Source organism: Electrona antarctica (genome assembly GCF_951216825.1).
Source record: "Electrona antarctica genome assembly, chromosome: 3".
Taxonomy (NCBI): domain Eukaryota; kingdom Metazoa; phylum Chordata; class Actinopteri; order Myctophiformes; family Myctophidae; genus Electrona; species Electrona antarctica.
In genome coordinates this window covers 2324095-2347975 of record NC_136808.1, presented here as the reverse complement: position 1 = coordinate 2347975, position 23881 = coordinate 2324095, and the positions used below count along the sequence as shown (strand labels likewise).

The following is a 23881-nucleotide window of genomic DNA, read 5'->3' as shown; positions in this document are numbered from 1 at the left end:
ACACGGACGGACGGACGGAGTGCAAAACATACTCTCTCCCCATGCCTTCGGCCTGGTGGAGACAATAATAATTTCCACCAGGAATGCATGCATCCTTTCGACTTAGCCATGTTTTGGCTCAGCGCAAGAAACCATTTACGAACGGGGACAATGGGACATGGTTAAAGAATTGCTGAATGTCACGGCAGACTGCTTGTTTTCTAACCTTTAAAAAAAGGAGGAAATTAAAGCATTGATACAAACGTATTCAAAGACTTGTCAAAATGTGAATACTTTTCACTTCAGTTTGACGAGTCCACTGATGTCACGGACACCGCCCATCTAACTATGTTTGTCCGAATGGTTTTTCCTGATTTTACCACCAAAGAGGACTTTCTTGCCCTTATTCCATTGAAAAAAAGGATGACATGGAGATTTCTGAACTAGTAAATGACTGCCAACTGCAGGGCAGAGCTAGACGGGCTACTCCTGAAAACTTTAGAAGCCAATCGTAGCCAATCAGGATGGATAATTATGAGAAATCAAACAAATCACATGATCACATGACTATGGAGAGCATGTGTACCGATTTGCGTGAAATTTGGATAAAACACCATCAACTGCATTTGTTCTATTGTTTGACCGCTATCTCCGGTAACCCCCGTGTTGTGATGCACAACTTGTGCATAATAGTCATACATATCAGAACAGAACAGTATAAAAACCCACAGAGCTAAACAGCCTCTCACTCAAGTGAGTCACTACTATACCTACACAGGCAAGCAGTGACTACTCTGACTATGGAGGGTCCGGCGGAAAGAAATCATAATCAACAAGTAGCCGATCATCATCTAAACGTTGTGAGCTTGTAGATCGGCTATTTGAAACTATTCAAAATGTTTTTTTAAATAGTAAAAAAGGCCAAGAAGTTTAGGGATAAGGAGTAAGGCATAGACGGAAACAAGGCCCTTAGCCTTCCTGACCCAAATAGTATGTGGAGTTCTGTGTTTAAGGCCAGTACATGTCCATAGTGATACATTGACCTGTATGAGACCATTATGAAATAATTGTATCTACTGTATTATTGCAGAATCAGCAGTGTGCAATACTAGCTTGACACAAAACAAACTCATAAATATTTATAGTGGTCACACTGTTCGTTGCTGTATCATAATTGCGTGTGACACAATTAATCAACCCGTATATCTTAATCATTGCTCCATACTGTAGATTGACCTGTTTGAGATCATTAACATATAAAACCATGTTATCTACTGTCTAGTTGCCGAATCTACAGATCAAAGTGTACGTAGCTCGGCACATAAACTCATTCAACTACTGTCAATTGGTTTTGTTTGTCAGGGATTCATTTCTGGGAAATGGGCTGACTGACTGTGAAGCTCTGTGTGTACATTACGTAGTAGTAGTAGTACACATTTTGATATCAACAATTGAAAAACTAGTGTTGGCGGCATGTTTCCTCCTCCCCGTCATCAGTGCCCATACCCGAGGCGGGGTTGGCGAAAAGGCCTTTCTGTGTGGAGTTTGCATGTTCTCCCCGTGTCCCCTAGGGTAGGTAGTGGTACCCTCACAAAAAACATGCAGTAATCCTGGTCTCTAAACTGCCTCCCCCTGGCCAGCCGGGGCGCCTGATGGAGGGGAAAGGAACTGGTTGGAATAACGGTGTCAGGTGTAAAGGAGCAACTTGGACACTCAAGCAGGAAGGAAGCATGAGTTCAAGTCCGTTGCTCTCCCCATGTCCCCCATATATGGGGACTAGGTTGGCGGAGGGTGTGTAGAGGCCAGGATCACATTAGATAATTGACACAGGGGTGAAAAATGGGTTACAAAATCGTAAACTAAATCATATAGATAGGAGGGAAATCAATAATCAACTAGAAAAAGTGCCCTTCTGGGCACAGGATAGGATTGTGTGTGATATTTGGCAAAATGTTTAGGAGTAATATAAACATGTTTATTTGTTTGTGTGTGTGTGTGTGTGTGTGTGTGTGTGTGTGTGTGTGTGTGTGTGTGTGTGTGTGTGTGTGTGTGTGTGTGTGTGTGTGTGTGTGTGTGTGTGTGTGTGTGTGTGTGTGTGTGTGTGTGTGTGTGTGTGACGCGACTTGGCCTGTTGTAGCGCCACCATGAGGCTGATTTGAAAACTGTCAAGTGGCATTTCTTCCTCAGCCTAGTAGTGGGAATTGGCATGCACAGTTTCACCACAATCGGACGCTGCGTTGAGGAGATTTGTACAAAACGGGCTACTCCTGAAAACTTTAGAAGCCAATCGTAGCCAATCAGGATGGATAATTATGAGAAATCTAACTAATCACATGATCACATGACTATGGAGAGCATGTGTACCGATTTGCGTGAAATTTGGATACAATCTGAAGGAGTAATATTAGAAAACGTGTTTTACATATGTCGGCCTCCTGGTGGCGCTATAAAGAGCAGATGTGAAAAATTCCAGGCAAAGGTTTTTCCTTGGCCTCTAGGGAGTGTGCATACATGGTTTTACACAGATCGGTGCAGTTATAGGTAAAAACACAAATCGGCCAGTTACAGCGCCACCATGAGGCTGAGTTGAAAATATTCAAGTGGCATTTCTTCCTCAACCTAGTAGAAATGTGCGTGCAAAATTCCACGGAAATCACACCATGTGTTCATGATTTGCAGCATTTTGTTTGAAACGGAGCACTCCTGCAAACTTTGGAAGCCAATCTTAGCCAATCAGGATGGAGTCTGAACAATCTGAAAGACCCGTTTCGTTGAATGGCTCTAGAGAGACTGTGTACCAATTTGCGTAATGTTTGGACAAAATCTGTAGGTGTACTGTCAAAACATTTGTTTTGCACAAAGCGGCCTCCTGGTGGCGCTATAACAGGCCAATGTGAAAACTTTGGGGCACAGGTTCAGCTCTGGCATTCAGGGAGTGTGTGTACAGAGTATGGCTGCGATCACGCCAACGGTGCCAGAGATTAGCTGTTCACAGACGGACGGACGGACACACGGACGGACGGACGGACGGACACACGGACGGACGGACGGAGTGCAAAACATACTCTCTCCCCATGCCTTCGGCCTGGTGGAGACAATAATAATTTCCACCAGGAATGCATGCATCCTTTCGACTTAGCCATGTTTTGGCTCAGCGCAAGAAACCATTTACGAACGGGGACAATGGGACATGGTTAAAGAATTGCTGAATGTCACGGCAGACTGCTTGTTTTCTAACCTTTAAAAAAAGGAGGAAATTAAAGCATTGATACAAACGTATTCAAAGACTTGTCAAAATGTGAATACTTTTCACTTCAGTTTGACGAGTCCACTGATGTCACGGACACCGCCCATCTAACTATGTTTGTCCGAATGGTTTTTCCTGATTTTACCACCAAAGAGGACTTTCTTGCCCTTATTCCATTGAAAAAAAGGATGACATGGAGATTTCTGAACTAGTAAATGACTGCCAACTGCAGGGCAGAGCTAGATGGGCTACTCCTGAAAACTTTAGAAGCCAATCGTAGCCAATCAGGATGGAAATCAAACAAATGACATGATCACATGACTATGGAGAGCATGTGTACCGATTTGCGTGAAATGTGGATAAAACGCCATCAACTGCATTTGTTCTATTGTTTGACCGCTATCTCCGGTAACCCCCGTGTTGTGATGCACAACTTGTGCATAATAGTCATACATATCAGAACAGAACAGTATAAAAACCCACAGAGCTAAACAGCCTCTCACTCAAGTGAGTCACTACTATACCTACACAGGCAAGCAGTGACTACTCTGACTATGGAGGGTCCGGCGGAAAGAAATCATAATCAACAAGTAGCCGATCATCATCTAAACGTTGTGAGCTTGTAGATCGGCTATTTGAAACTATTCAAAATGTTTTTTTAAATTGTAAAAAAGGCCAAGAAGTTTAGGGATAAGGAGTAAGGCATAGACGGAAACAAGGCCCTTAGCCTTCCTGACCCAAATAGTATGTGGAGTTCTGTGTTTAAGGCCAGTACATGTCCATAGTGATACATTGACCTGTATGAGACCATTATGAAACAGGAGGATAGGACTGTGTGAGATGTTTGGCAAAATGTTTAGTAGTAATATAAACATGTTTGCCTTGTATGGCAATTGGATGATTTGAGGCATTTTGTTCCAATCAACCTGTTTTGCAGAAATCAACCTGTTGGTGGCGCTATAACAGGCCAATGTGAAAAGGGTGGGATATATTCCTCAGCCTAGTAAGAAAATGTGTGAAAGATTTCACGTAAATTGCATGCTGTGTTCATGATTTGAGGCTTTTGTTCAAAACGGGGCAATCTTGCAAACTGTGAAAGGCAATTATAGCCAATTAGGGTGGAATATGAAATATCGGACAGATCCGACTTGAGCACATGACCATAGAGATACTGTGTAACGATTTGTGAGATTTTTGGACAGAATCTGGAGGAGTAATATCCAAAAATGTGTTTTACAAAAGTCGGCCTCCTGGTGGCGCTATAAAAGGCAGATGCGGAAAATGCAGGTCAAATGTTTGTCCTTGGCCTCTAGGGAGTGTGCATGCAACGTTTCACGCAGATCGGTGCATTTTAGGTAACAAATGTGAAAAGCTGCCTCATGGTGGCGCTATAACAGGCCGTTCTGGAAAATGCGGGGCAGAGGTTCATCGTTGGCATCTAGGGAGTGTGTGTGCAAAGTTTGGCATCGACCGGGTTAACGGTGCCGGAGATTAGCTGGTAACGGACGGACGGAAGGACACACGGACACACACACGGACGGACACACACACGGACGGAGTGCAAAACATACTCTCTCACCATGCCTTCGGCCTGGTGGAGACAATGACACTATAGTTGTATTGACCATTGTGTTCACAATTATTACACAATTAAATTGGGGAAAGTAGGGCCAAAAATTTTACCTATTGAAATCATTATTTTGTTTTGATTTAATAAATTACCGTTAAACTTATTTACTGATTTATTTAATTATTCTTATTATGAACTGACCCACCACCTCCCTCATTTTTGCTATATTTGGTTCATTAATTGATATTGTTGCAACCGTTATAACGGAGTTGACATGTATCTGACTGAGTTGACAAAAGTGTTCCCAAAACAATAAAATTATAGTTTTTGAATAATGGGAAGTATTCTAATTTGGCAGACAGTTAGAGCATGCCTTAAGGAACATTTTTGGCTATAGGGCCATCACAGATTTGTCTCGTGGTGACCATGGCAGCCATCTTCCAAAATTGCCGCCACCTGATGTTATTTTACAATAACTCAAGTTCTACACCACCTAGGATCTTGATTCTGCTGACTAATATTACATTTTCAAGGATGAGGGATACAGTGGTACAATTTAGATTTTCCCTATGACCATGGCAGCCATTTTTCAAAATGGCCGCCACCTGATGTTATTTTACAATAACTCAAGTTTTAGACCACCTAGGATCTTGATTCTGGTGACTAATCATACATTTTAAAAGATGAGGAATACAGTGGTACTATTTAGATTGGTCCTGTGACCATGCCAGCCATTGTTTTTCAAAATGGCCACCAACCTGCTGTTATTTTACCAATAATTCAAGTTATAGACCACCTAGGATCTTGATTCTGGTGACTAATCAATGTAATCATACATTTTAAAAGATGAGGAATACAGTGGTACTATTTAGATTTGTCCTGTGACCATGGAAGCCATTGTTTTTCAAAATGGCCACCAACCTGCTGTTATTTTACCAATAACTCAAGTTTTAGACCACCAATGATCTTGGATCTGGCGACTAATCATTCAATTTTCAAGGATGAACTTTCTCTGGGAGGGGTCAGGGCTTATTTCAGGTGCAGGTTGAGTTGCTACTGACAGGACATTACAGGAGGTGGGCTTTATGGCCTTTGACTTGTCCCTTTCAGGCACAGACGCACAGTTTGACTTCACTGGCCACTGCAGGGAACTGTGGGGGAGAAACTTTGGTCTCTTGACACCCCGATTAGGTTCAGGGTTTTTTTGGTAGAGACTTGCCTTTCATGACATCGTTGCTGCAGCAGTTGATCTCCTTACTGCGAGCGGTGGCACACTCTGGGTCTCTTGGGCGTTGTATCTTGGTGGCCTCCTGCCAGTGTTTCTCCGTCCTCATGAGCTCTGTGTTCTGGGGCTCTTAAATTGTCTTGGCTGGAGATTGCTTTCCTGCAGGGTCCAGCCCAGTCTTGTGCAGATGGCTGCTGGCCCACCTGGAGGCCCCAACCTCAATTGTTCGGTTGGTGTGATTAGATGGGGTGGTCTTCCCCAATCAGGATGAGGAGTTTGACCCTTTCAAACCGTTGTAGCGGCAGTCTGGCCAAGTGTCTGTATTTAGTTGTGAGGCTAGATACAGGATACGATTGCTCACCCTGCCCCAGGTGACTTGAGGTGAAGGCTCCTTTGATTTGGTAACATTGCTTTGGTTGACATGCTGGGGACACAGAACGACACTGATGCCTTCAGTGTCTGCACATCCTGCCTGATAGTTCTGAAGGCAGATCTTCAGGTTTTCCGTTGAGGCAGAGTCTTTCGCTCACTGTTCACCTCAAGCAGGACTTCAAGGTGTTTGCCTTTGCACAGGCTATATGGCTAGGACTTGTGCTTCAACCACTCTGAGAACTCCAACAGGGTGTTGGTTGCTCCTGGGCCGCAGAGCATTGTGCGGCGGAATTCAACTCTTATCTCTGGTGGCAGCTTGTTGAGGAGTCGTGCAACTTGTGAGCCGCATCTAAGTTCTGTGTCTCCCTCTGGGCCTAGGGTTGTTAGCATGCCTACCAGCGACTGTACTTGAAGCGCAAACTTCTCAAAGGCCACCCCATCGCCTCGACAGATGTTGGCTGCCTCCAAGACACTTGCTATTTTCCGTAACACTATTTCGTGGGGCTGTCCAAACTTGTTGTTTAGGTGTCACCCGGGTCTCTGTTGGTGAAGTCGGGTCTATAGGTGGTCTAGAACATTATTAGAACGTTATTTAGTATGGGGATATTAATAAAATCTGGTAATAAATTCCTTACCAAGAATTTTCTTCACCAATGTGTTTGGAAGGGTGTCTACTAACATATCCCACATTGCTTTATATTCAACCACCCTAGGGGAACTTTTGACAGCTGCTGAAAGTTGGGGTACCATCAACAACCAATATAAGGCAAAATGTTCATTATGCTTATAGCATGTGACATGTCAAACTAGGGGGTTTTCATGATTCTGAATGCATTCCAAGCATTAGCTATGCACGAAAAACACTCATTGGGCTGAAAACGGCCATAGCCGTCATCACAAATGTGATTAGGTCAGCACATTTGGGCACATTTGGGCAAGTGGATATGGCCGAATTTAGCCCAAGGAGTTTGACCCCTAGTTTGGCCATAGACCCCCTAGTTTGGCCATAGCCACTTGCCCAAATGTGCCCAAATGTGCTGACCTCATCACATCTGTGATGATGGCTATGGCCGTTTTTAGCCCAAGGAGTGTTTTTTGTGCAAAACTAATGCTTGGAATGGATTCAGAATCATGAAAACCCCCTCGTTTGACATGCCACATGCTACTTAAAGCATAATGAAAATTAGAACATTTAGCCTTATATTGGTTGTTGATGGTACCCAACTTTCAGCAGCTGTCAAAAATTCCCCTAGGGTGGTTCAATAGAAACCAATGTGGGATATGTTAGTAGACACCTTTACAAACAAGAAAATTCTTGGTAAGAAATGTATTCCCAGATTTGACATTCTGATAATATTCCCTGACTAATTGGTAAAATAATAGCAGGTCTGCCATTTTTGAAAATGGCTGCCATTGTCACAGGATAAATCTAAATAGTACTACTGTATTCCTCATCCTTGACAATGTAGTATTAGTCACCAGAATCAAGATCCTAGGTGGTGTAGAACTTGAGTTATTGGGAAATAACAGAAAGTTGGCGGCCATTTTGAAAAATGTCTACCATGGTCACAGGACAAATCTAAATAGTACCAATGTATCCCACATCCTTGAAAATGTATGATTAGTCACCAGAATCAAGATCCTAGGTGGTGTAGAACTTGAGTTATTGGGAAATAACAGAAAGTTGGCGGCCATTTTGAAAAATGGCTGCCATGGTCACAGGGCAAATCTAAACAGTACCACTGTATTCCTCATCCTTGAAAATGTTGGATTAGTTACCAGAATCAAGATCCTAGTTGTTCTAGAACCTAAATCAGTTCAACTTGTCAACTCCGTCAGATGTCCGTCAACTCCGTCAGACGTTGGTCACATGATGTTTTTGTTAATTTCCAAAGAAATAGATGATTCAATGTCAAATATTTTGTGCTTATGTATTGAAACTAGGGCATTCACTTCTAGTCATTTTTACTAGTTGACTAGTTGCCTAGTTTACTGTGTTAAACCACCTTTTATGTTTAAAAAAAAAAAACGTTTTTTACTTTACTTTTATTTTTTTGGAAATACATATTTGTACATTAAAAAACTGTGTACATTGGTGACTATAACTATAATCTACCTGATATTGAGGCCTACAAAATCGGTAAAAAAAAAAAATGATTTTTTTTTTTTTGATTTTTTTTCTTATCAACTAGTCTACTAGTACCAGCAAGGTCGACTAGTGGATTTACTAGACGACTAGTAAACTAGTCGACTAGTTGCTTAATGCCCTAATTGAAACACCAACTGAAATACTACTTAATGATGCTTTTTATTTTTTTTAACATGTTTTTTATGTTATAATATTGAAAGTAAAGGTTGAAAATGAAGGATTTGAGAAATGGGATATTTCATAATAGTGTGATATTGGAATAAAACAATATTAAATTAATTGTATTACTTAACTTGACTACTAAAAGCCATTATAAGATAACTGAGGACTTTATAGTATTGTTGAAATTATCAAATTAAAATAAAAGGGATTTTAGTGTGTCTGACGGAGTTGACATAAATCATTATATTTATTATAAAGTGCATAAATGTCCCATTTTAGAAATAAATGTTATGCGAAAAACCTGTTCCTTCTCAAGATTGGTAGTTGAGACCTGTGTCTACAAATACATCCATTTCATTTTAATGGTTCTTAAAATAAAATAAAATCTGATTTGAAAAAGGTTTTGTCCCTTATCTCAAGAATGAGTGACATACATACATACATACATACATACATACATACATACATACATACATACATACATACATACATACATACATACATACATACATACATACATACATCTGCCTTGCATAGTCCCCAGTGAATAGGCAGGTTGCCCTTCACTGGTAACCTTACATTGGATTTTAAATATATGAAGGAGGACGCCTCTGCCTTGCATAGTCCCCAGTGAATAGGCAGGTTGCCCTTCACTGGTAACCTTACATTGGATTTTAAATATATGAAGGTATTGTAGGCTGGGATTTTACAAAAAAGCCCACTTTTAAATACATACATACATACAGACATACAGACATACATACTTATAAGGTATGCCATCTGGTGGCTAATGAACCAAACACATTCTCAAAAGTTGAAGCAGTTTTAGAGGACCCACTTTTAGGCCAGTGCAACAGAGCATGCTTTTGCCTTTTTTTAAAACCTTACCCATTTTAACCAAATACATACATACATACATACATACATACATGCATACAGAACCGTATACCCCCCCCCCCCCCCCCCCCCCCGACTTTATATTCTACACACGTGTTCCACACCCCCGCAGGTCCCACGGTTCTCCAGAACCACCACAAAAGGCTCTGCTCAGGCTCTGCCAGTAGGCCTAATCAGCCTAAATCCCCTCACCTGTGCAATTTCCAGCCTCTGCCTCAGCCAATTGATTGCCATGGCAACCCCACACCTGACAATTGATTAGCCTACTTAACCACAGTCAGTTTGCCCTCTTCACACACAGGCAGATACAGAGATCACCATGTTGGACACAGACAGACAGTTAAAACGGGTGCTGTGACAACGGGTATTATTAGGTTCCCAAGTTGCATCGTTCTCAAGTAGGCCGACGGGCACGTACAGGTCTAGTGTATAAGATTATAGGAAAAGAAAATGGGATTTTTACTCAAGTCGTGACCCATAATAAAATGGTCTGTGACCCACAAATGGGTCCCGACCTTAGAGTATATATGAATAGAGACGGCACCGGATATCTCCTCCCATCCACTTGCATTAAGTTGCTCAAAAGCGCATGAGGCAATTTCACTAAGGAACATAGTGCATTCTGGGATGGATTTGCCCCAAACTCATGACGCTGGCCGTTGACTATCATTGCACGCGTTCACGTATGAAACAGCGGCGTTCACGTATGAAACTGCGTTCACGTGTCATCATGAACGTGCACAATGATAGTCAACGGATCAGCGCTTTCATGTGTTTGGCCCACGCTGCAATACCAAATTCGGCCACTATGTCCATTTCTCCTCAGGGTTTCCTCCGGGTGCCGTACTGAAATCAGGAAAATTGTCCACTCACATATGGCAGCTGCGGACAGACTCTTGGTGACGAGCTTGGGCGGCGAGCAGCCGGGGTAGAAGGGTGCGGAGGCGTATTCTGCGAAGCTGAGGGAGATGATGGCGAAGGAGGAAGGCTTCAGGACCATGACCGTGGTCCAGGAGTAGAGGTAGGCCATGATGGAGCCGAACGCCTCCATGAGGTACGGGTACTCCCCGCCCGACTTGGCGATCATGGTGCCCAGCTCCGCATAGCACAGAGCCCCTGCAGGGACACACATACTGTACATATGAACACACAGGAATACTGTATTTGTATAAGACAGCGGTGGTATATTTACTTGAGTGTCTGCACGTTACTTGATTAATTGTATCTTTTTCATTCTTGGCTTTCACTTCACTATACATTTCAAAGACAAAAGTATTGTATTTTTTTTTTTTATTATTATTTTGTGGCTTTCGCCTTTATTTTATATTTTTTATGGAGGGACAGACAGTAGGCTGACAGGAAATGGGGAGAGAGATGGGGGGGAAGACATGCAGTAAAGGCCGTCGGGATCGGGAGTCGAACCTGCGGCACATTGTCAGACTGGATTACCAGCCAAGGTGCCTGGACCATGGAGCCATGGCCCAGGCCAAAAGTATTGTATTTCTGACTCCACTACATTTCTTGGAAGGGAAAAGGTACGTTATGAATTAACCACTTCAGTGAAATCAGCAGCAGATCTACAACCTCACAACGTGTTGCGATGCTATTGCACTATTATTTGCATCGATAGTTAATTTTCAATACTTAAGTACACAGTACTTAAATCAAGTATAAATTTGACAGAGTAACTTTCAATTGTTGCAGTTGAGTGACGAGGAGTATATAATTAAGCAATAGTACACGAGAGGGTGTGGTTTTAACGTGATATGGTACTATAGTAGTAAGTATAATATATGATATGATTTACTGCAATATAGTATAGTATATAATATAATATATTATATGGTTTACTATAATATAGTATAGTACCTTAAATTAGTTGCATTATTTTAATGCCATTTTTCTTCATTTTAATGCTCTTTTTAATTTCTGTATCTGTCAAAAATAGATTTCTTTAGTCTAGTTTTGAATTGATTTATGTTTCCACAGTATTTGAATTCATCCTCCAACTCATTCCACACGAATACGAGCTTGTAGGTCTGCTATTTTTGAAAAATCGTTATAAATGTGGCCCAAATCATTGAATATATATTTCAGAGCGAACTTTTCTTTTTTTTATTTTTTTGGCTTTCGCCTTTTTTATAATGGAGGGACAGACAGTAGGCTGACAGGAAATGGGGAGAGAGACGGGGGGAAGACATGCAGTAAAGGCTGTCGGGATCGGGAGTCGAACCCGTGGCACTCTGCCAGACTGGATTACCAGCCAAGGTGCCTGGACCACTGAGCCATGGCCCAGGCCAAGAGCGAATATTTTTAACTAAAATATTTGCTTCTGGGGCGTCCCTGGAACTACATATTTTGAGATGGGGGTCCGTGGCCCAATAGAGATAATTCTGGGGGTCCTTGACATGAAAAAGGTTGAGCAACACTGACATAGAAACGTGGGTTTTTCAGAAAAATGTTTATTTTTTTTAATCCACCTCAAGTCCAAAATGGGTTAATATAAACTGAGCCGGCCCGGCCCGGTGAATTTCACAAACGCAGACTCACTTAATTAGAACACAATGTTATACTGTAAGCTCCACAAACATAAAAAAAACAAGAACATCCGTTTATATCGTTTCACTGGGTGTTGGTCAGATTGAGGTCATAATGACATAAAAACAATAACTTGTTTTATGATTAGTTATAATCATTATCTGAATCGTATACGTTTATGGGAGATTGCTCAGATTAAACGGAATGTAGATGACAGCCTGCCACATCAAATTGCAGTAGTTTTAGCTATGGTTTATCTATGCTTTTCAAGTAGTACAGTACATGTCCTTACTCATTCGGCGCCACAGCGCCATCTGGTGAAGGGCTCTCGCCGTCATGTGTGCGTTGTCAACGGCGAGGCTCTTAACTTGAAAGCCCTTTTGGCCGGAAACCGCTGAGTCAGGAAGTAAAACTCTATGTAACATGTCCCGCGATTGTCATTTAATCCACCCAAAACATACTTTTTGTAAGCGAAATACTATCGTGTTAGATAAATCAGACGCAAACCAAGCTTGTTTTTGGTCTAAAAAGAGAATGAGAGATATATAAAAGGCTCTGGATCGAAACGGTAGTGATATGAGGGGAAAGTGGATGCAGCTGACCACCGTAATCAATTGTTATTAAAAAAGGCGTGATAAGGCGTCATCGGTGCCAAGGTACATATACTAATACGAAAATAGGCGACAAAAGGCGCACATGGCGACGGGTGAGTTAATGCAGGGTTGCTGTAAGGGTTACGTGCTCGGCCTCAAAACTAGTTTGGCAGTACTTGTAAAAGTGACGGAGCAAGTAGCGGTGGCCTATGGGTTAGAGGAGCGCCCTTGTTGCCGAAAGGTTGCCGGTTCGATTCCCCGGACAGGCAGGAAAAATCTGTGTGGGGAAGTGATTGTCATCACTCACCCAACACCGCTGAAGTGCCCTTGAGCAAGGCACTGAACCCCCAACTGCTCCCCCTGGAGCTGCTTAGTGGCCAACAGTATAAGACAGTGGTTGTACTGGTCAGCTCCCAGGTTTTAATGTGTGTGTGTGTGCGTGTGTCTGTCTGTGTGTTTCTATGTGCAGGGCGTTGCTGAAAATGAGCACCTGTGCTCAGCTACTTCCCTGGGTAAATAAAGAACATTCAGCTGTTGGTTTCTCTTATCAAATAAAACCGCCTGGCGCCTTAGACCATGGGTTCCCAAACTTGTCAGCCCCCGACCCCAAAATAATGCTGCCATTGACTCGCGACCCCAACCTTACCCCGGAGATAATTTAATGCACATAAACGTGCAATCCTGGTTAAAATGTATATTTGTAATCATTTTTACATTGTATTTCACCCATTCTGTTGAATTATATGCAGGTGTGTAAAAATATTTTTGATGACCCAAAATAATTTCGCGACCCCTCCCCGTCAGCGTCCCGCGACCCCATGCGGGGTCCGGGTCCCGACCCCAACTTTGGGGAGAGACCCTTAACGCCTCCATATATGGTCACGCCTCGTGACACGTCACGCCACCATATATGGCCATCTCCATATATGAAGATCACGACACTGACCTCATCTAACCCTGGATGGAGCAGACCGGATCATCACCTAGATCTGCATATATGGAGCCGGCCAGCAACATCTTGTTGATCTGACCTCATCAAACCCTGTACACTCAAGACACACTCCATATATGGCCAGTACAGAATTTATTCCATATGTTGATCTGACCCCCCCATGCCAAAGCGCCAGCGCTCGCCCAGCAGTCTCCCATCTGCCATCACCCAGGCGGATTGCGTGCACGTGACCTCGCCGTTAGGTCGCTGCTCGCCCTCACAGCGTCTTACTGGTATTTTGACTTTTACTAATAACTGAGTATATCTAGATTGTGGTATTGATACTTTTACTTAAGTAAAAAAATGCCCGTACTTCTATACCACTTATCCGTCATGTCCCGGCCAGAGGTAACAGTGCAGGCCAAAAAAAAGTATCGGCATCAAAATGCACTTAAAGTACTAAAAGTAAAAGTACTCATTGTGCAGAATGTGCCATTTCACAAGTTCAAAATGTGTACAAAATCTATTGAAAATAGCAGATCTATCGGCTATTTTCAAATGGCCGAAATGTACATGTTTTTTTTTATCAAAATTAAAATCTCCAAAGTAACTAGTAACTAAAGTTTTCAAATGATTGTAGTGGAGTAAAAGTACACATTTTTTGAGATGTAGTGGAGTATAGTAAAAGTACTGGAAATTGGAATTACTCAAGTAAAGTACAAATACCACAACATTGTACTTAAGTACAGTACTTAAGTAAAAGTACTTAGTTACTTTCCACCACTGACAGAATCTCAGACTTAACTTTCCTTGGCTACTGTAACGGCCCTTGTACAGTATCTCCAAGTTATCCTGCCCATGCAGCTAAAGTCCTGGAATTTCTGCTAAATAAACAACTCAAGGCATTTTTTTCCAAGTCACTCAGTATTAAGTCTGCGACAATCTGGATTTAGAGCAAATCACTTCACAACACTACTGTGTATTTCTATTATACACATAGTATCCGCTTTAGACAGTAAGAAAGTGCTGTGCTGCCCTTTTTATATACATCTGTCAAAAGTAATACATAGTTACACAGCTTATTAAAAGAGCAGCGATTCCCAACCTGTGGACCGGGACCCACTGGTGGGCCCGCGAGAAAATAAATTGGGACCCGAAATAATTGGCCAATTTATGCTTTGAACCGACCCGCCAAACTACAAAAGTGATGTCAAAACAACAGAGAATGTGTCATGGAGGACCTCCACCGACAGCGTTGCGTATAAATCAAGGGTTGCAGATAAAATGTAACAATCGATTGATTGATCATTCAAAGCATGCTCTGAAAATGCATGCCCACACCCATGTGACCATTTTCCTGGTTATTTTCAACCATAAACACAGCCCTCAGATGTATTACTGTGATAGCTATATGGTATTCACTATTGTATCATGTATGATAAGATGGCTTGGTCTTCGCAGGCGATTGATATCTGTTTATCCATTTTCAGAAAGCTGTTAGAATGATGCTGGAAGAAATTTGCATCTGAACTCGCTCCTCTGAGCATAATGATAATAATTAATTGCATTTCATAGCACTTTTCCACGTGCTCAAAGCGCTTTACAACGGTTCATTCATTCATACATTGGGAGGTGAAGCGGCGAACAGTCGACGCCAGCGTCCTCACTTCCCACATTCACACACACCGACGGTGGCGAGCTCACACCGACCGACTCATTGGAGGCAATGTAGAGTTCAGTGTCTTGCCCAAGGACACTTCGACATGTGGACAGGAGGAGAAGCCGGCATTCGAACCGCCGACCCAGGGATCATTGGACGACCTGCTCTACCTCCTGAGCCACAGCCGCCCCAGAGCAGCATAGTCTGCATGTGGTATGAAGTCAATCTCTCTACTAACCTATGGACAATTTAAAAAGACGATCGCAAAACTCCCTTCCTCAGTCCGTACTGTAACTGTTATAAAAGTTTTTGGTTGTATTCTATTGTTTTATTGCGGTCGTATAGAGTAGGTCGCAGTTTACTATGAAAACCTACAAAACCTGTTCTGACATTCCATTATGTTGATCTGACCTCATCAAACCCTGTATACACTCAAGACACGCTCCATATATGGCCAGTACAGAATTCATTCCATTATGTTGATCTGACCCCCACCATGCCAAAGCGCCAGCACTCGCCCAAGCAGTCTGTCGTCACTCTGCCGGATGGATGCGTGCACGCCTGGGTGGCTTCTGGCTTCTCGCCGTCAGGGCTTCTTACTGGTCATGTTATATTGTCGACTAATGTCACGCATGTTCCCTTGACCTGAGATCAGATTCTCTTCTACATCCTGACAGTTTTCTGAAAAAGCTATGTTTCTATGTCAGTGGTTCTTCGATTTTTCTTTAGCTATTATTTTTCAATAGCTAAAGCATAACATAATGCTAACACCAAAAGGGGTTCCCGCCCAAAATGGGTTAACATATTCCAGAGAAATAAAGATTTTAATTAATCCATTAATTCATTGATCAATAAATGTGAGATTTCTACGGTCATAAAATACATAGATAAAATCAACAAAGGGCTCTAAACAAACATTAAAAGTCCATTGACTTGGCTGCCATATTACGTAATTTTTAAAAAGCCAGACGTTGGAGGTCTGGCTTCCTCAAAAAAAGGAAAGAAAAAGTTAATATAACAAAGTTATAATATGTGTTTGCGGGTGCATGTGTCTGCGTGCGTGTATTGGTACAGTACCAGGCTCGAAGCCACCTGGGGGTGTGTCTGTGGGTGTGTCTAACAAAGGTACCTTTCAGAACCGATAGAGACCATTTTGAGATTGAGGAAGAAACTTAGGGAACTGGACTGTACATGTACAGTACGTGTGCGTGTTTTTCCTCACCCAGAGTGGCCAGCACCCCGCAGGCAGCCCAGACCAGCAGGCAGGGTCCCACAGCTCCGCTGTAAACCAGCACTGCCTTGGGAGAGATGAAGATCCCTGAACCGATCATGGTCCCCACAATCAGACAGATACCACTCAGCAGACCCACCTTGAAACACACAAACACGCATGCATTTTGACCTGAGATCAGATTCTAAAAGTGTCTTCTAAATAAAAGTTTAATAAAAGTCAGTCGTTCTTCGATTTTTCAAAAATAGCAGACCTACAAGCTCATAGCGCGCCACTCGGTGCCGCACTATGAGCTTGTAGATCTGCTATTTTTCAATAGCTAAAGCATAACATAATGCTAACACCAAAAGGGGTTCCCGCCCAAAATGGGTTAACACATAGGCCTACTGTATACATGTGCTTATGTGCAAAGCGCGCGCACGCACGCACACACGCATGCACACACGCATGCACACACGCACGCACGCATGCACGCACAGACCAATAACCAACCCTGGTCAAAGGTCTGGGGGGATTTCTTTTATGCATTTAACCCCTTAAACCCTACATTATATATTTGTTTTATGTCAGTTGAGAATGTCCGCCAGTGAGGAGGTTGGTATGATACATACAACTCCAACGGTGTGTTGTTGTTATTTCATGAAGTGCTTTGTTTTGACATATCGAGGAAAGGCAGGAAAGGTTATATGACATGCAAGACATTTATTGAGTTGTGAACCCTGGATGTTGCAGTTCTGTGTCTTGTTCGGGATATCAAATTAGACAAGTGTGTATTTTCAGTTGGTTGTGTTCTGCTGCTCAACCTTAATTATTTTGTGAAGAGTGGTTGTGAATTCAGGCAAAATATTGAAGTATTTCACCTAACCTTGGAAAATAATGTCTGGCTGATACGTACAGTATGTCATGAATGAATCACTCAAACTAATGAGGAGTCTGTTCTGCCAATAAACTGATTTTAGCAGGCAAGTGGAGCAGTAGCTTAAATCGTATCACATTACTTTGAAGAATCTACATATATAGAGACAATATAACAACATTTATAGCCAGCTTTACCTAATATGAAAACTGTGAATATGGTTTGAATGTGTAACATAACATCTCATTGTGAAGTCGTGTAAATGTGAATCCTTCCCCTAACAAAGCTGCTGTTTTCATAGAGGTCACTTAGTAACCAGGCATCACAAACAGGACTACTCATTCACAGAGAGCTCAATTGCTGTGATTTGGTCCAAGTTAAGTTAGTTAACATAATATGTTGGAAGCTTGCAGCCGTGTTTAACAAGTCCCTGTCCTGTCTTAACAACATCCCTATTCTGGGATACTTTTACAGAAACTTATGCTGATCTAAAAGCTCACAACGCGCCGGATCGCGGCACATTGTGAGCTTGTAGATCGTGTCTTTTCAGCGAGGACATAATGATGTAGAGGGAAAACAGAGAAACTACTAGTACAGAGCCCTGAGGGACTCCGGTCAACCAAGCACAACACTTCACCACTTTTCAACCCATCTTCATGTAATAGGTCCTCAATAATAATCATGATAAAATACCACCATTCTTTTCTACTCAGTCTGTGTCTCATAGGGCTGTTTGCAGTTCGGAAACATGTCCACCAGTGACATCATCGTTAGGCAGATTTCTTTTAAACAAGGTGTTTTTTACTAAAATGTTTAGATTTTTATCATCGTGAGAACGATGGCTTCCTTTTTCGCATTGCAACTTTTCAAGACTAGAAAGCCTGCAGTTTCTATTAGCTTGGATTCCCCATTGATGATGTCACTGGTGGACGGGTTTGTAAACTGCCCACAGCCCTCCTATGAGACACAGACTGAGTAGAAAAAGATTGTGCCATTTTATCATGATTATTAGTGAGGACCTATTATATGAAGATAGGTTGAAAAGTGGTGAAGTGGTCCTTTAAGTGGTTTGTGCCTAAGGGCCCAAAGGTTCTATGCAGCTGTCTTAGATTCAGGGCTTAAGGGACGTCCTGGACATCAAGGGTTAATGGGTAGTGATGGTCAGTGTGTTACTGCCTGGTACGCAGCCCCCCCCCCCCCTCAGCTGGGGAGGGGGAGCGGGGTCATGAGAACCGGTGCACGTGTGAACATCTTGTGAGTCTCTTTCTCAGGGGAACTCCTTCACTTTAATGCTGCCGGCATGTGACACGCACGCACGCTCTCCCTCTCTTCAATACTCAGAATCGCGTGTGTGTGTGTGTGTGTGTGTGTGTGTGTGTGTGTGTGTGTGTGTGTGTGTGTGTGTGTGTGTGTGTGTGTGTGTGTGTGTGTGTGTGTGTGTGTGTGTGTGTGTGTGTGTGTGTGTGTGTGTGTGTGTGTGTGTGTGCGCGTGCGTGCGTGTGTTCTTACATCGTCCTGTAGGGCGGTGGCTTTCTCAGGTGGTTGTTTTGTGGTGGTGGTGGGAGGGGGGGGACAGGACACGCCCACACCCTCATGGCCGATGATGCCATTCTGATTGTCCCTCCTCTTTCTCACGCTGCCAACCTCCATGTCACCCTGCTGACGCACACACACACACACACACACACACACACACACACACACACACACACACACACACACACACACACACACACACACACACACACACACAGTTTTGTTGCTTTTCGTTTACCATGTAGTTTAAACGATAGAAGATTTAATGAAATCTTACTTAACTCATCAACAGAACTATTTCTATTATGGCTCACACTGTATCAGCACTGGTGTAATAATAGGTTCCAATAATAGGACCATCTGATGCTGCTAGTGATTTATCTTCTTATATAGTAGCAAAGACGTGCAGTACACCAGGTATTGCATCATTCCTGACCTGCATTGTTCCAAAGTGATATGCGATTATGCGATAAGTGATTATTGTGAGAATCTTTATTTTGCGATAAACACTAGTAGGCTAACTATTATCATCCAATCCCTATACTCAAGCAGACTGGTGCCAGCGGGTACTGCTACTGCACCGGAAACTCTAACGATGTTATTCGTGTTGCAATAAAGCATACTGTTGCATTGGAGCCCTCAGTGTGCGAGCATTTCAATACATTTTCTCTGAATACACCGAGAATACTCTCACAACTGGCAACAGGTGCAACGGGTATTACATAATTGGATGGGGCATGTATCCCCAAATTGCATCGTCCCGACTGACATAGTTCTCCAAGTGTCTAGTGTACTGTTTTACTGAGCTGCGCACACTTCTACTGACTCTGTCAACATCAGTCATAGTCAGCTGCTTTTATACTGTTTTGTTAACCCATTTTTGGCAGGAACCCCTTTTGGTGTTTTAAGCATTCTGTTCTATTTTAGCTGTTGAAAAATAGCAGATCTACAAGCTACGAGCTTTTAGGTCTGCTATTTTTGAGAAATCGTGAAAATGTGGCACAAATCTTTGAATATATTTAACTAGAATATTGGCTTCTGGGGGGTCCCTGGAACTACATATTTTGAGTTGGGGGTCCGTGGCCCAATAGAGATAATTCTGGGGGTTCTTGACATGAAAAAGGTTGAGCACCACTGAAACATGGGTTTTTCAGAAAAATTTAGAAGCCTTCTTTTTTCATCGACGTCAGTCTAAAATGTGTTAAAGCACAAGAAAGGCACAAGAAAGGTGCTATACATAAATAAATTATTATTATCATTGGTATTATTATTATGAGTCATCTGTCACTACACTGCAGCACTCTGTCCACAGTCATCATCAAGCACTGTGTTTCTTAGCAACTGTCACTACTAAATAGCATAAAAAACCACCAGCTGAATCCAATTCATGTTCATGTTAGACTGTCCAGGTCATTATTTCCAGGGGTGGTCAACAAGAACAGGGCTTCTCAACACCGGGTTCAACCACCAGGGGTGGTTACGACTAGTTACCGTTATCAGGATAACTCTTTGCAATTTAGTAATTTATGTATTACAGAGCCAACTTCATTGTCACATCACACGATTTCAGGTGTAAAAGAGTGGATGAGACAAAAGGAACATCAAAGAGGTGAAGTTTCAATTGATTCACACTCTATAGAAATGATACTATGAAAATAAAGCTTACATTTTATTTTTACAACCCACAAGGTAATTCGATCCCGGGCCCTGGCAACTCGGTGTATGAGTATCACAGCCTGGGTGCGGTATAGGCTAAGTACTGATAGCTGATGTTAGGTGTTTACGCTCCGCCTCAGCAATCTCAGTCTCCCAGGGGTCTATAACGCATTGAAACAGGTATACAAGGTAAATTCCTGTGTTCTCGGATGATAGGTCTATATAACCGACAATAAAACTCTCTGGCCGACTTACTTACGGGTCCATTTGGTTTCATTTTTCCACTCTTTGGAGTTAAATAATTTTTTTACTGTGTATGTTAGGTGTAGCTGAGAACTCCAACCTTTCCGCTGAGTGTCCTTGTGCTCATTTAATCCATTGTGGGTGGGAACCCCTTTTGGTGTTTTAACTAAGCATTATGTTATACTTTAGCTATTTAAAAATAGCAGACCTACAAGCTCATAGCATGCCACCGAGTGGCGTGCTACGAGCTTGTAGGTCTGCTATTTTTGAAAAATCGAAGAACGACTGACATAGAAACATAGCTTTTTCAGAAAACTGTCATTTTCAAACAGACATTTTTAGAATCTGATCTCAGGTGAAAATGCGTTAAGTGATTTTATAGTGGCGTAATAGCAGCATTTCATAGTGTGACGCCCGTTGGGTGTCACACTAAGTATGTGAGTGGGTGTTAACGCATCTCTGTTCTTCCTACTTGAGTGTCATTCATACATTTATGGCATCACTATAAGCTCTCATTCTGACCATTAAACTGGTGGAAAAACACCTGCTGAACCTTTATGGTTATTGACTACAGAGATGTATAGATAACTGCTTTAACATTTAACTTATACATGTTAAGTCAATGATAACTGCTTTAACATTTAACTTATAGTCAAGTTTCTTTTTCTTTTTTTTTTTTTACTTTTTCCAAGGCCACATATCAACGTGAGTTGATGTCCACTGTAAGAAGGACTAAAATGAAGCCTGATGTTGTTTTGGTGACAAATTAATCCTGCTACAAATCCTTGACTGAGTCACATTGTCAGGGATGTTGTCATTATTTAAAAACGTACTGTGTTCACTGTTGCTGTTTCTGTTCACCTTTTCAGTGTTATCTCATTATTTCTCCTTCTCCTCACTCACAGTAATGACACAGTTCACACAACAATGTGGTGACAGACAGACAGACAGACAGACAGACAGACAGACAGGCAGGCAGGCAGGCAGGCAGGCAGGCAGGCAGGCAGGCAGACAGACAGACAGACAGACAGACAGACAGACAGACAGACAGACAGACAGACAGACTCATTCATATTAAAAATGAAATATCAAATATCATACACACCTGCCCACAAGGTGAAAACTCCTTGGTGTGAACGAAAGTGTTTCTGTGGGGGGTATGTGTGTGAAGTCGCCCCTCCAACTTGTGGCTCCTGGTCGGTGTGTGTGTCACCCTGTGAGAGGATGTGAACTCGTCCCTGCTCCTGGTTCCTATAGTCGGTGTCTGTGGGGGGGATGTGAACTTGTCTCCAGGCTGCTCCTGGATTCTGGCTCCTGGTCGTGGGACTATACGCAGTACGCAAGTCACTCCTTGGGAGGAGGGAGGACCTTGGCTACTATTGGGTGACAGGGAAAGCCTGGGAAAACAAAGCAGCTAGGTCGGTATGACCTGGAGCAGAAAACTGGATCAGGATTGGACATTCACTGTGTTATGTCCCTGTGGAGGCTGGTATGATGTACTTTGAACCATGTTACTAGTTTGTAGTAGTACTTTCAGTATGTATAGTGCATTGGGTACAAAAATAAACGGTTCTGCTTATTGCCTTGGTATATATACAAGCCTAATTAAATCCCTCATTAAAATCGATATGTTCTTAAAGTCTAAACCAAAGGCTAAACTTAAATGATCACAAAAATGTGACATAATATGTCAGTTATTTTAGGTGAGTCGCACAACAAATTATAAATGTCACTCACAGTGACAGCTGTGTTAAAACCCATTTTGGGCGGGAACCCTTTTCGGTGTTAGCATCATGTTATGCTTTAGCTATTGAAAAATAGCAGATCTACAAGCTCGTAGCGCGCCACAGAGTGGCGCGCTACGAGCTTGTAGGTCTGCTATTTTTGAAAAATCGAAGAACGACTGACATAGAAACATAGCTTTTTCAAAAAACTGTCAGGATGTATACATTTTTAGAATCTGATCTCAGGTCAAAATGGGTTAAATCAGTGCTTCTCAACCTTTTATCAGAAACAACTTAAGACCACCCATCCATCAGTTGTGTTCCGACTTGGATCAACGGATCCAATGTCATATGCTTTATGTCCTATCAGTATCACAGTGAAAACTCATTTTTCAAGGTTTAAACCCATTTTGACCTGAGATCAGATTCTAAAAATGTCTTCTACATCCTGACAGTTTTCTGAAAAAGCTATGTTTCTATGTCAGTCGTTCTTCGATTTTTCACAAATAGCAGACCTACAAGCTCATAGCGCGCCACCGAGTGGCGCGCTACGAGCTTGTAGATCTGCTATTTTTCAATAGCTAAAGCATAACATAATGCTAACACCAAAAGGGGTTCCCGCCCAAAATGGTTATATACCATGAATTTGTTTGTTACGCTATTTTATTCAAATATTAATGTTATTACCATTAAAATCTTAGTGTTTTGGCAATGGTTTTAATTTGTGTTAAAGCATGAGGCTGCAAGTTGATGCAGAGCTGCAAGTTGATCCAGAGCCTCAAACCAGCGTCACTCACTGGTTTCAGTGATTAGTGACTTTGGACCTGGCGTTTGATGTCAGAGAAAAGCCCCTCGCAAACGTCTCCTTCTCTGAGGGGATGAAGTCTGGCTGCTGCTTACAATACCTCTTTGAGATGAGATATATGACACCCCTGCCGTGTGTGTGTGTGTGTGTGTGTGTGTGTGTGTGTGTGTGTGTGTGTGTGTATGTATGTGTGTGTGTGTGCGTGCGTGTGCGTGCACGCGTGCATGTGCACACGTGTGTACGTGTGTGAGTGAGTGTGTTCATGTAATGAGAGGAGCGCTGACAAATTAATTTGGAGCAAAGAAATGTTAAAAATGTTACAATGTGACACGGAATGCTAAAAGCTTCTCCTGAACAGACACCACAGCTGTTTCACATCCAGGAACTCACTTTTGGCCTCCTATCATACAGTATGAGGTACATGCATGTTCTAATATTAAATAATAGTATTCCTCTAATATAAATAGGAATACTGACTAGGGCTGCAGGGCAAAGAACCAAAAATAT

At 42.3% G+C, this 23881-nt stretch overlaps 1 protein-coding gene across 1 annotated transcript in view; it reads right to left on the bottom strand.

Moving 5' to 3' along the window:
* slc7a9 (solute carrier family 7 member 9) overlaps nucleotides 1-19060 on the bottom strand; it is a gene marked incomplete at its 5' end in the record, with an annotated part of 58619 nt that extends 39559 nt beyond the window's left edge. Inside the window, 3 exons of the mRNA XM_079497428.1 lie at nucleotides 10475-10717; nucleotides 16546-16693; nucleotides 18920-19060. Coding sequence (XP_079353554.1) covers nucleotides 10475-10717; nucleotides 16546-16693; nucleotides 18920-19060 — 532 coding nt within the window. The remainder of the gene's footprint in view (nucleotides 1-10474; nucleotides 10718-16545; nucleotides 16694-18919) is intronic.
* Between the last annotated feature and the right edge of the window lie 4821 nt (nucleotides 19061-23881).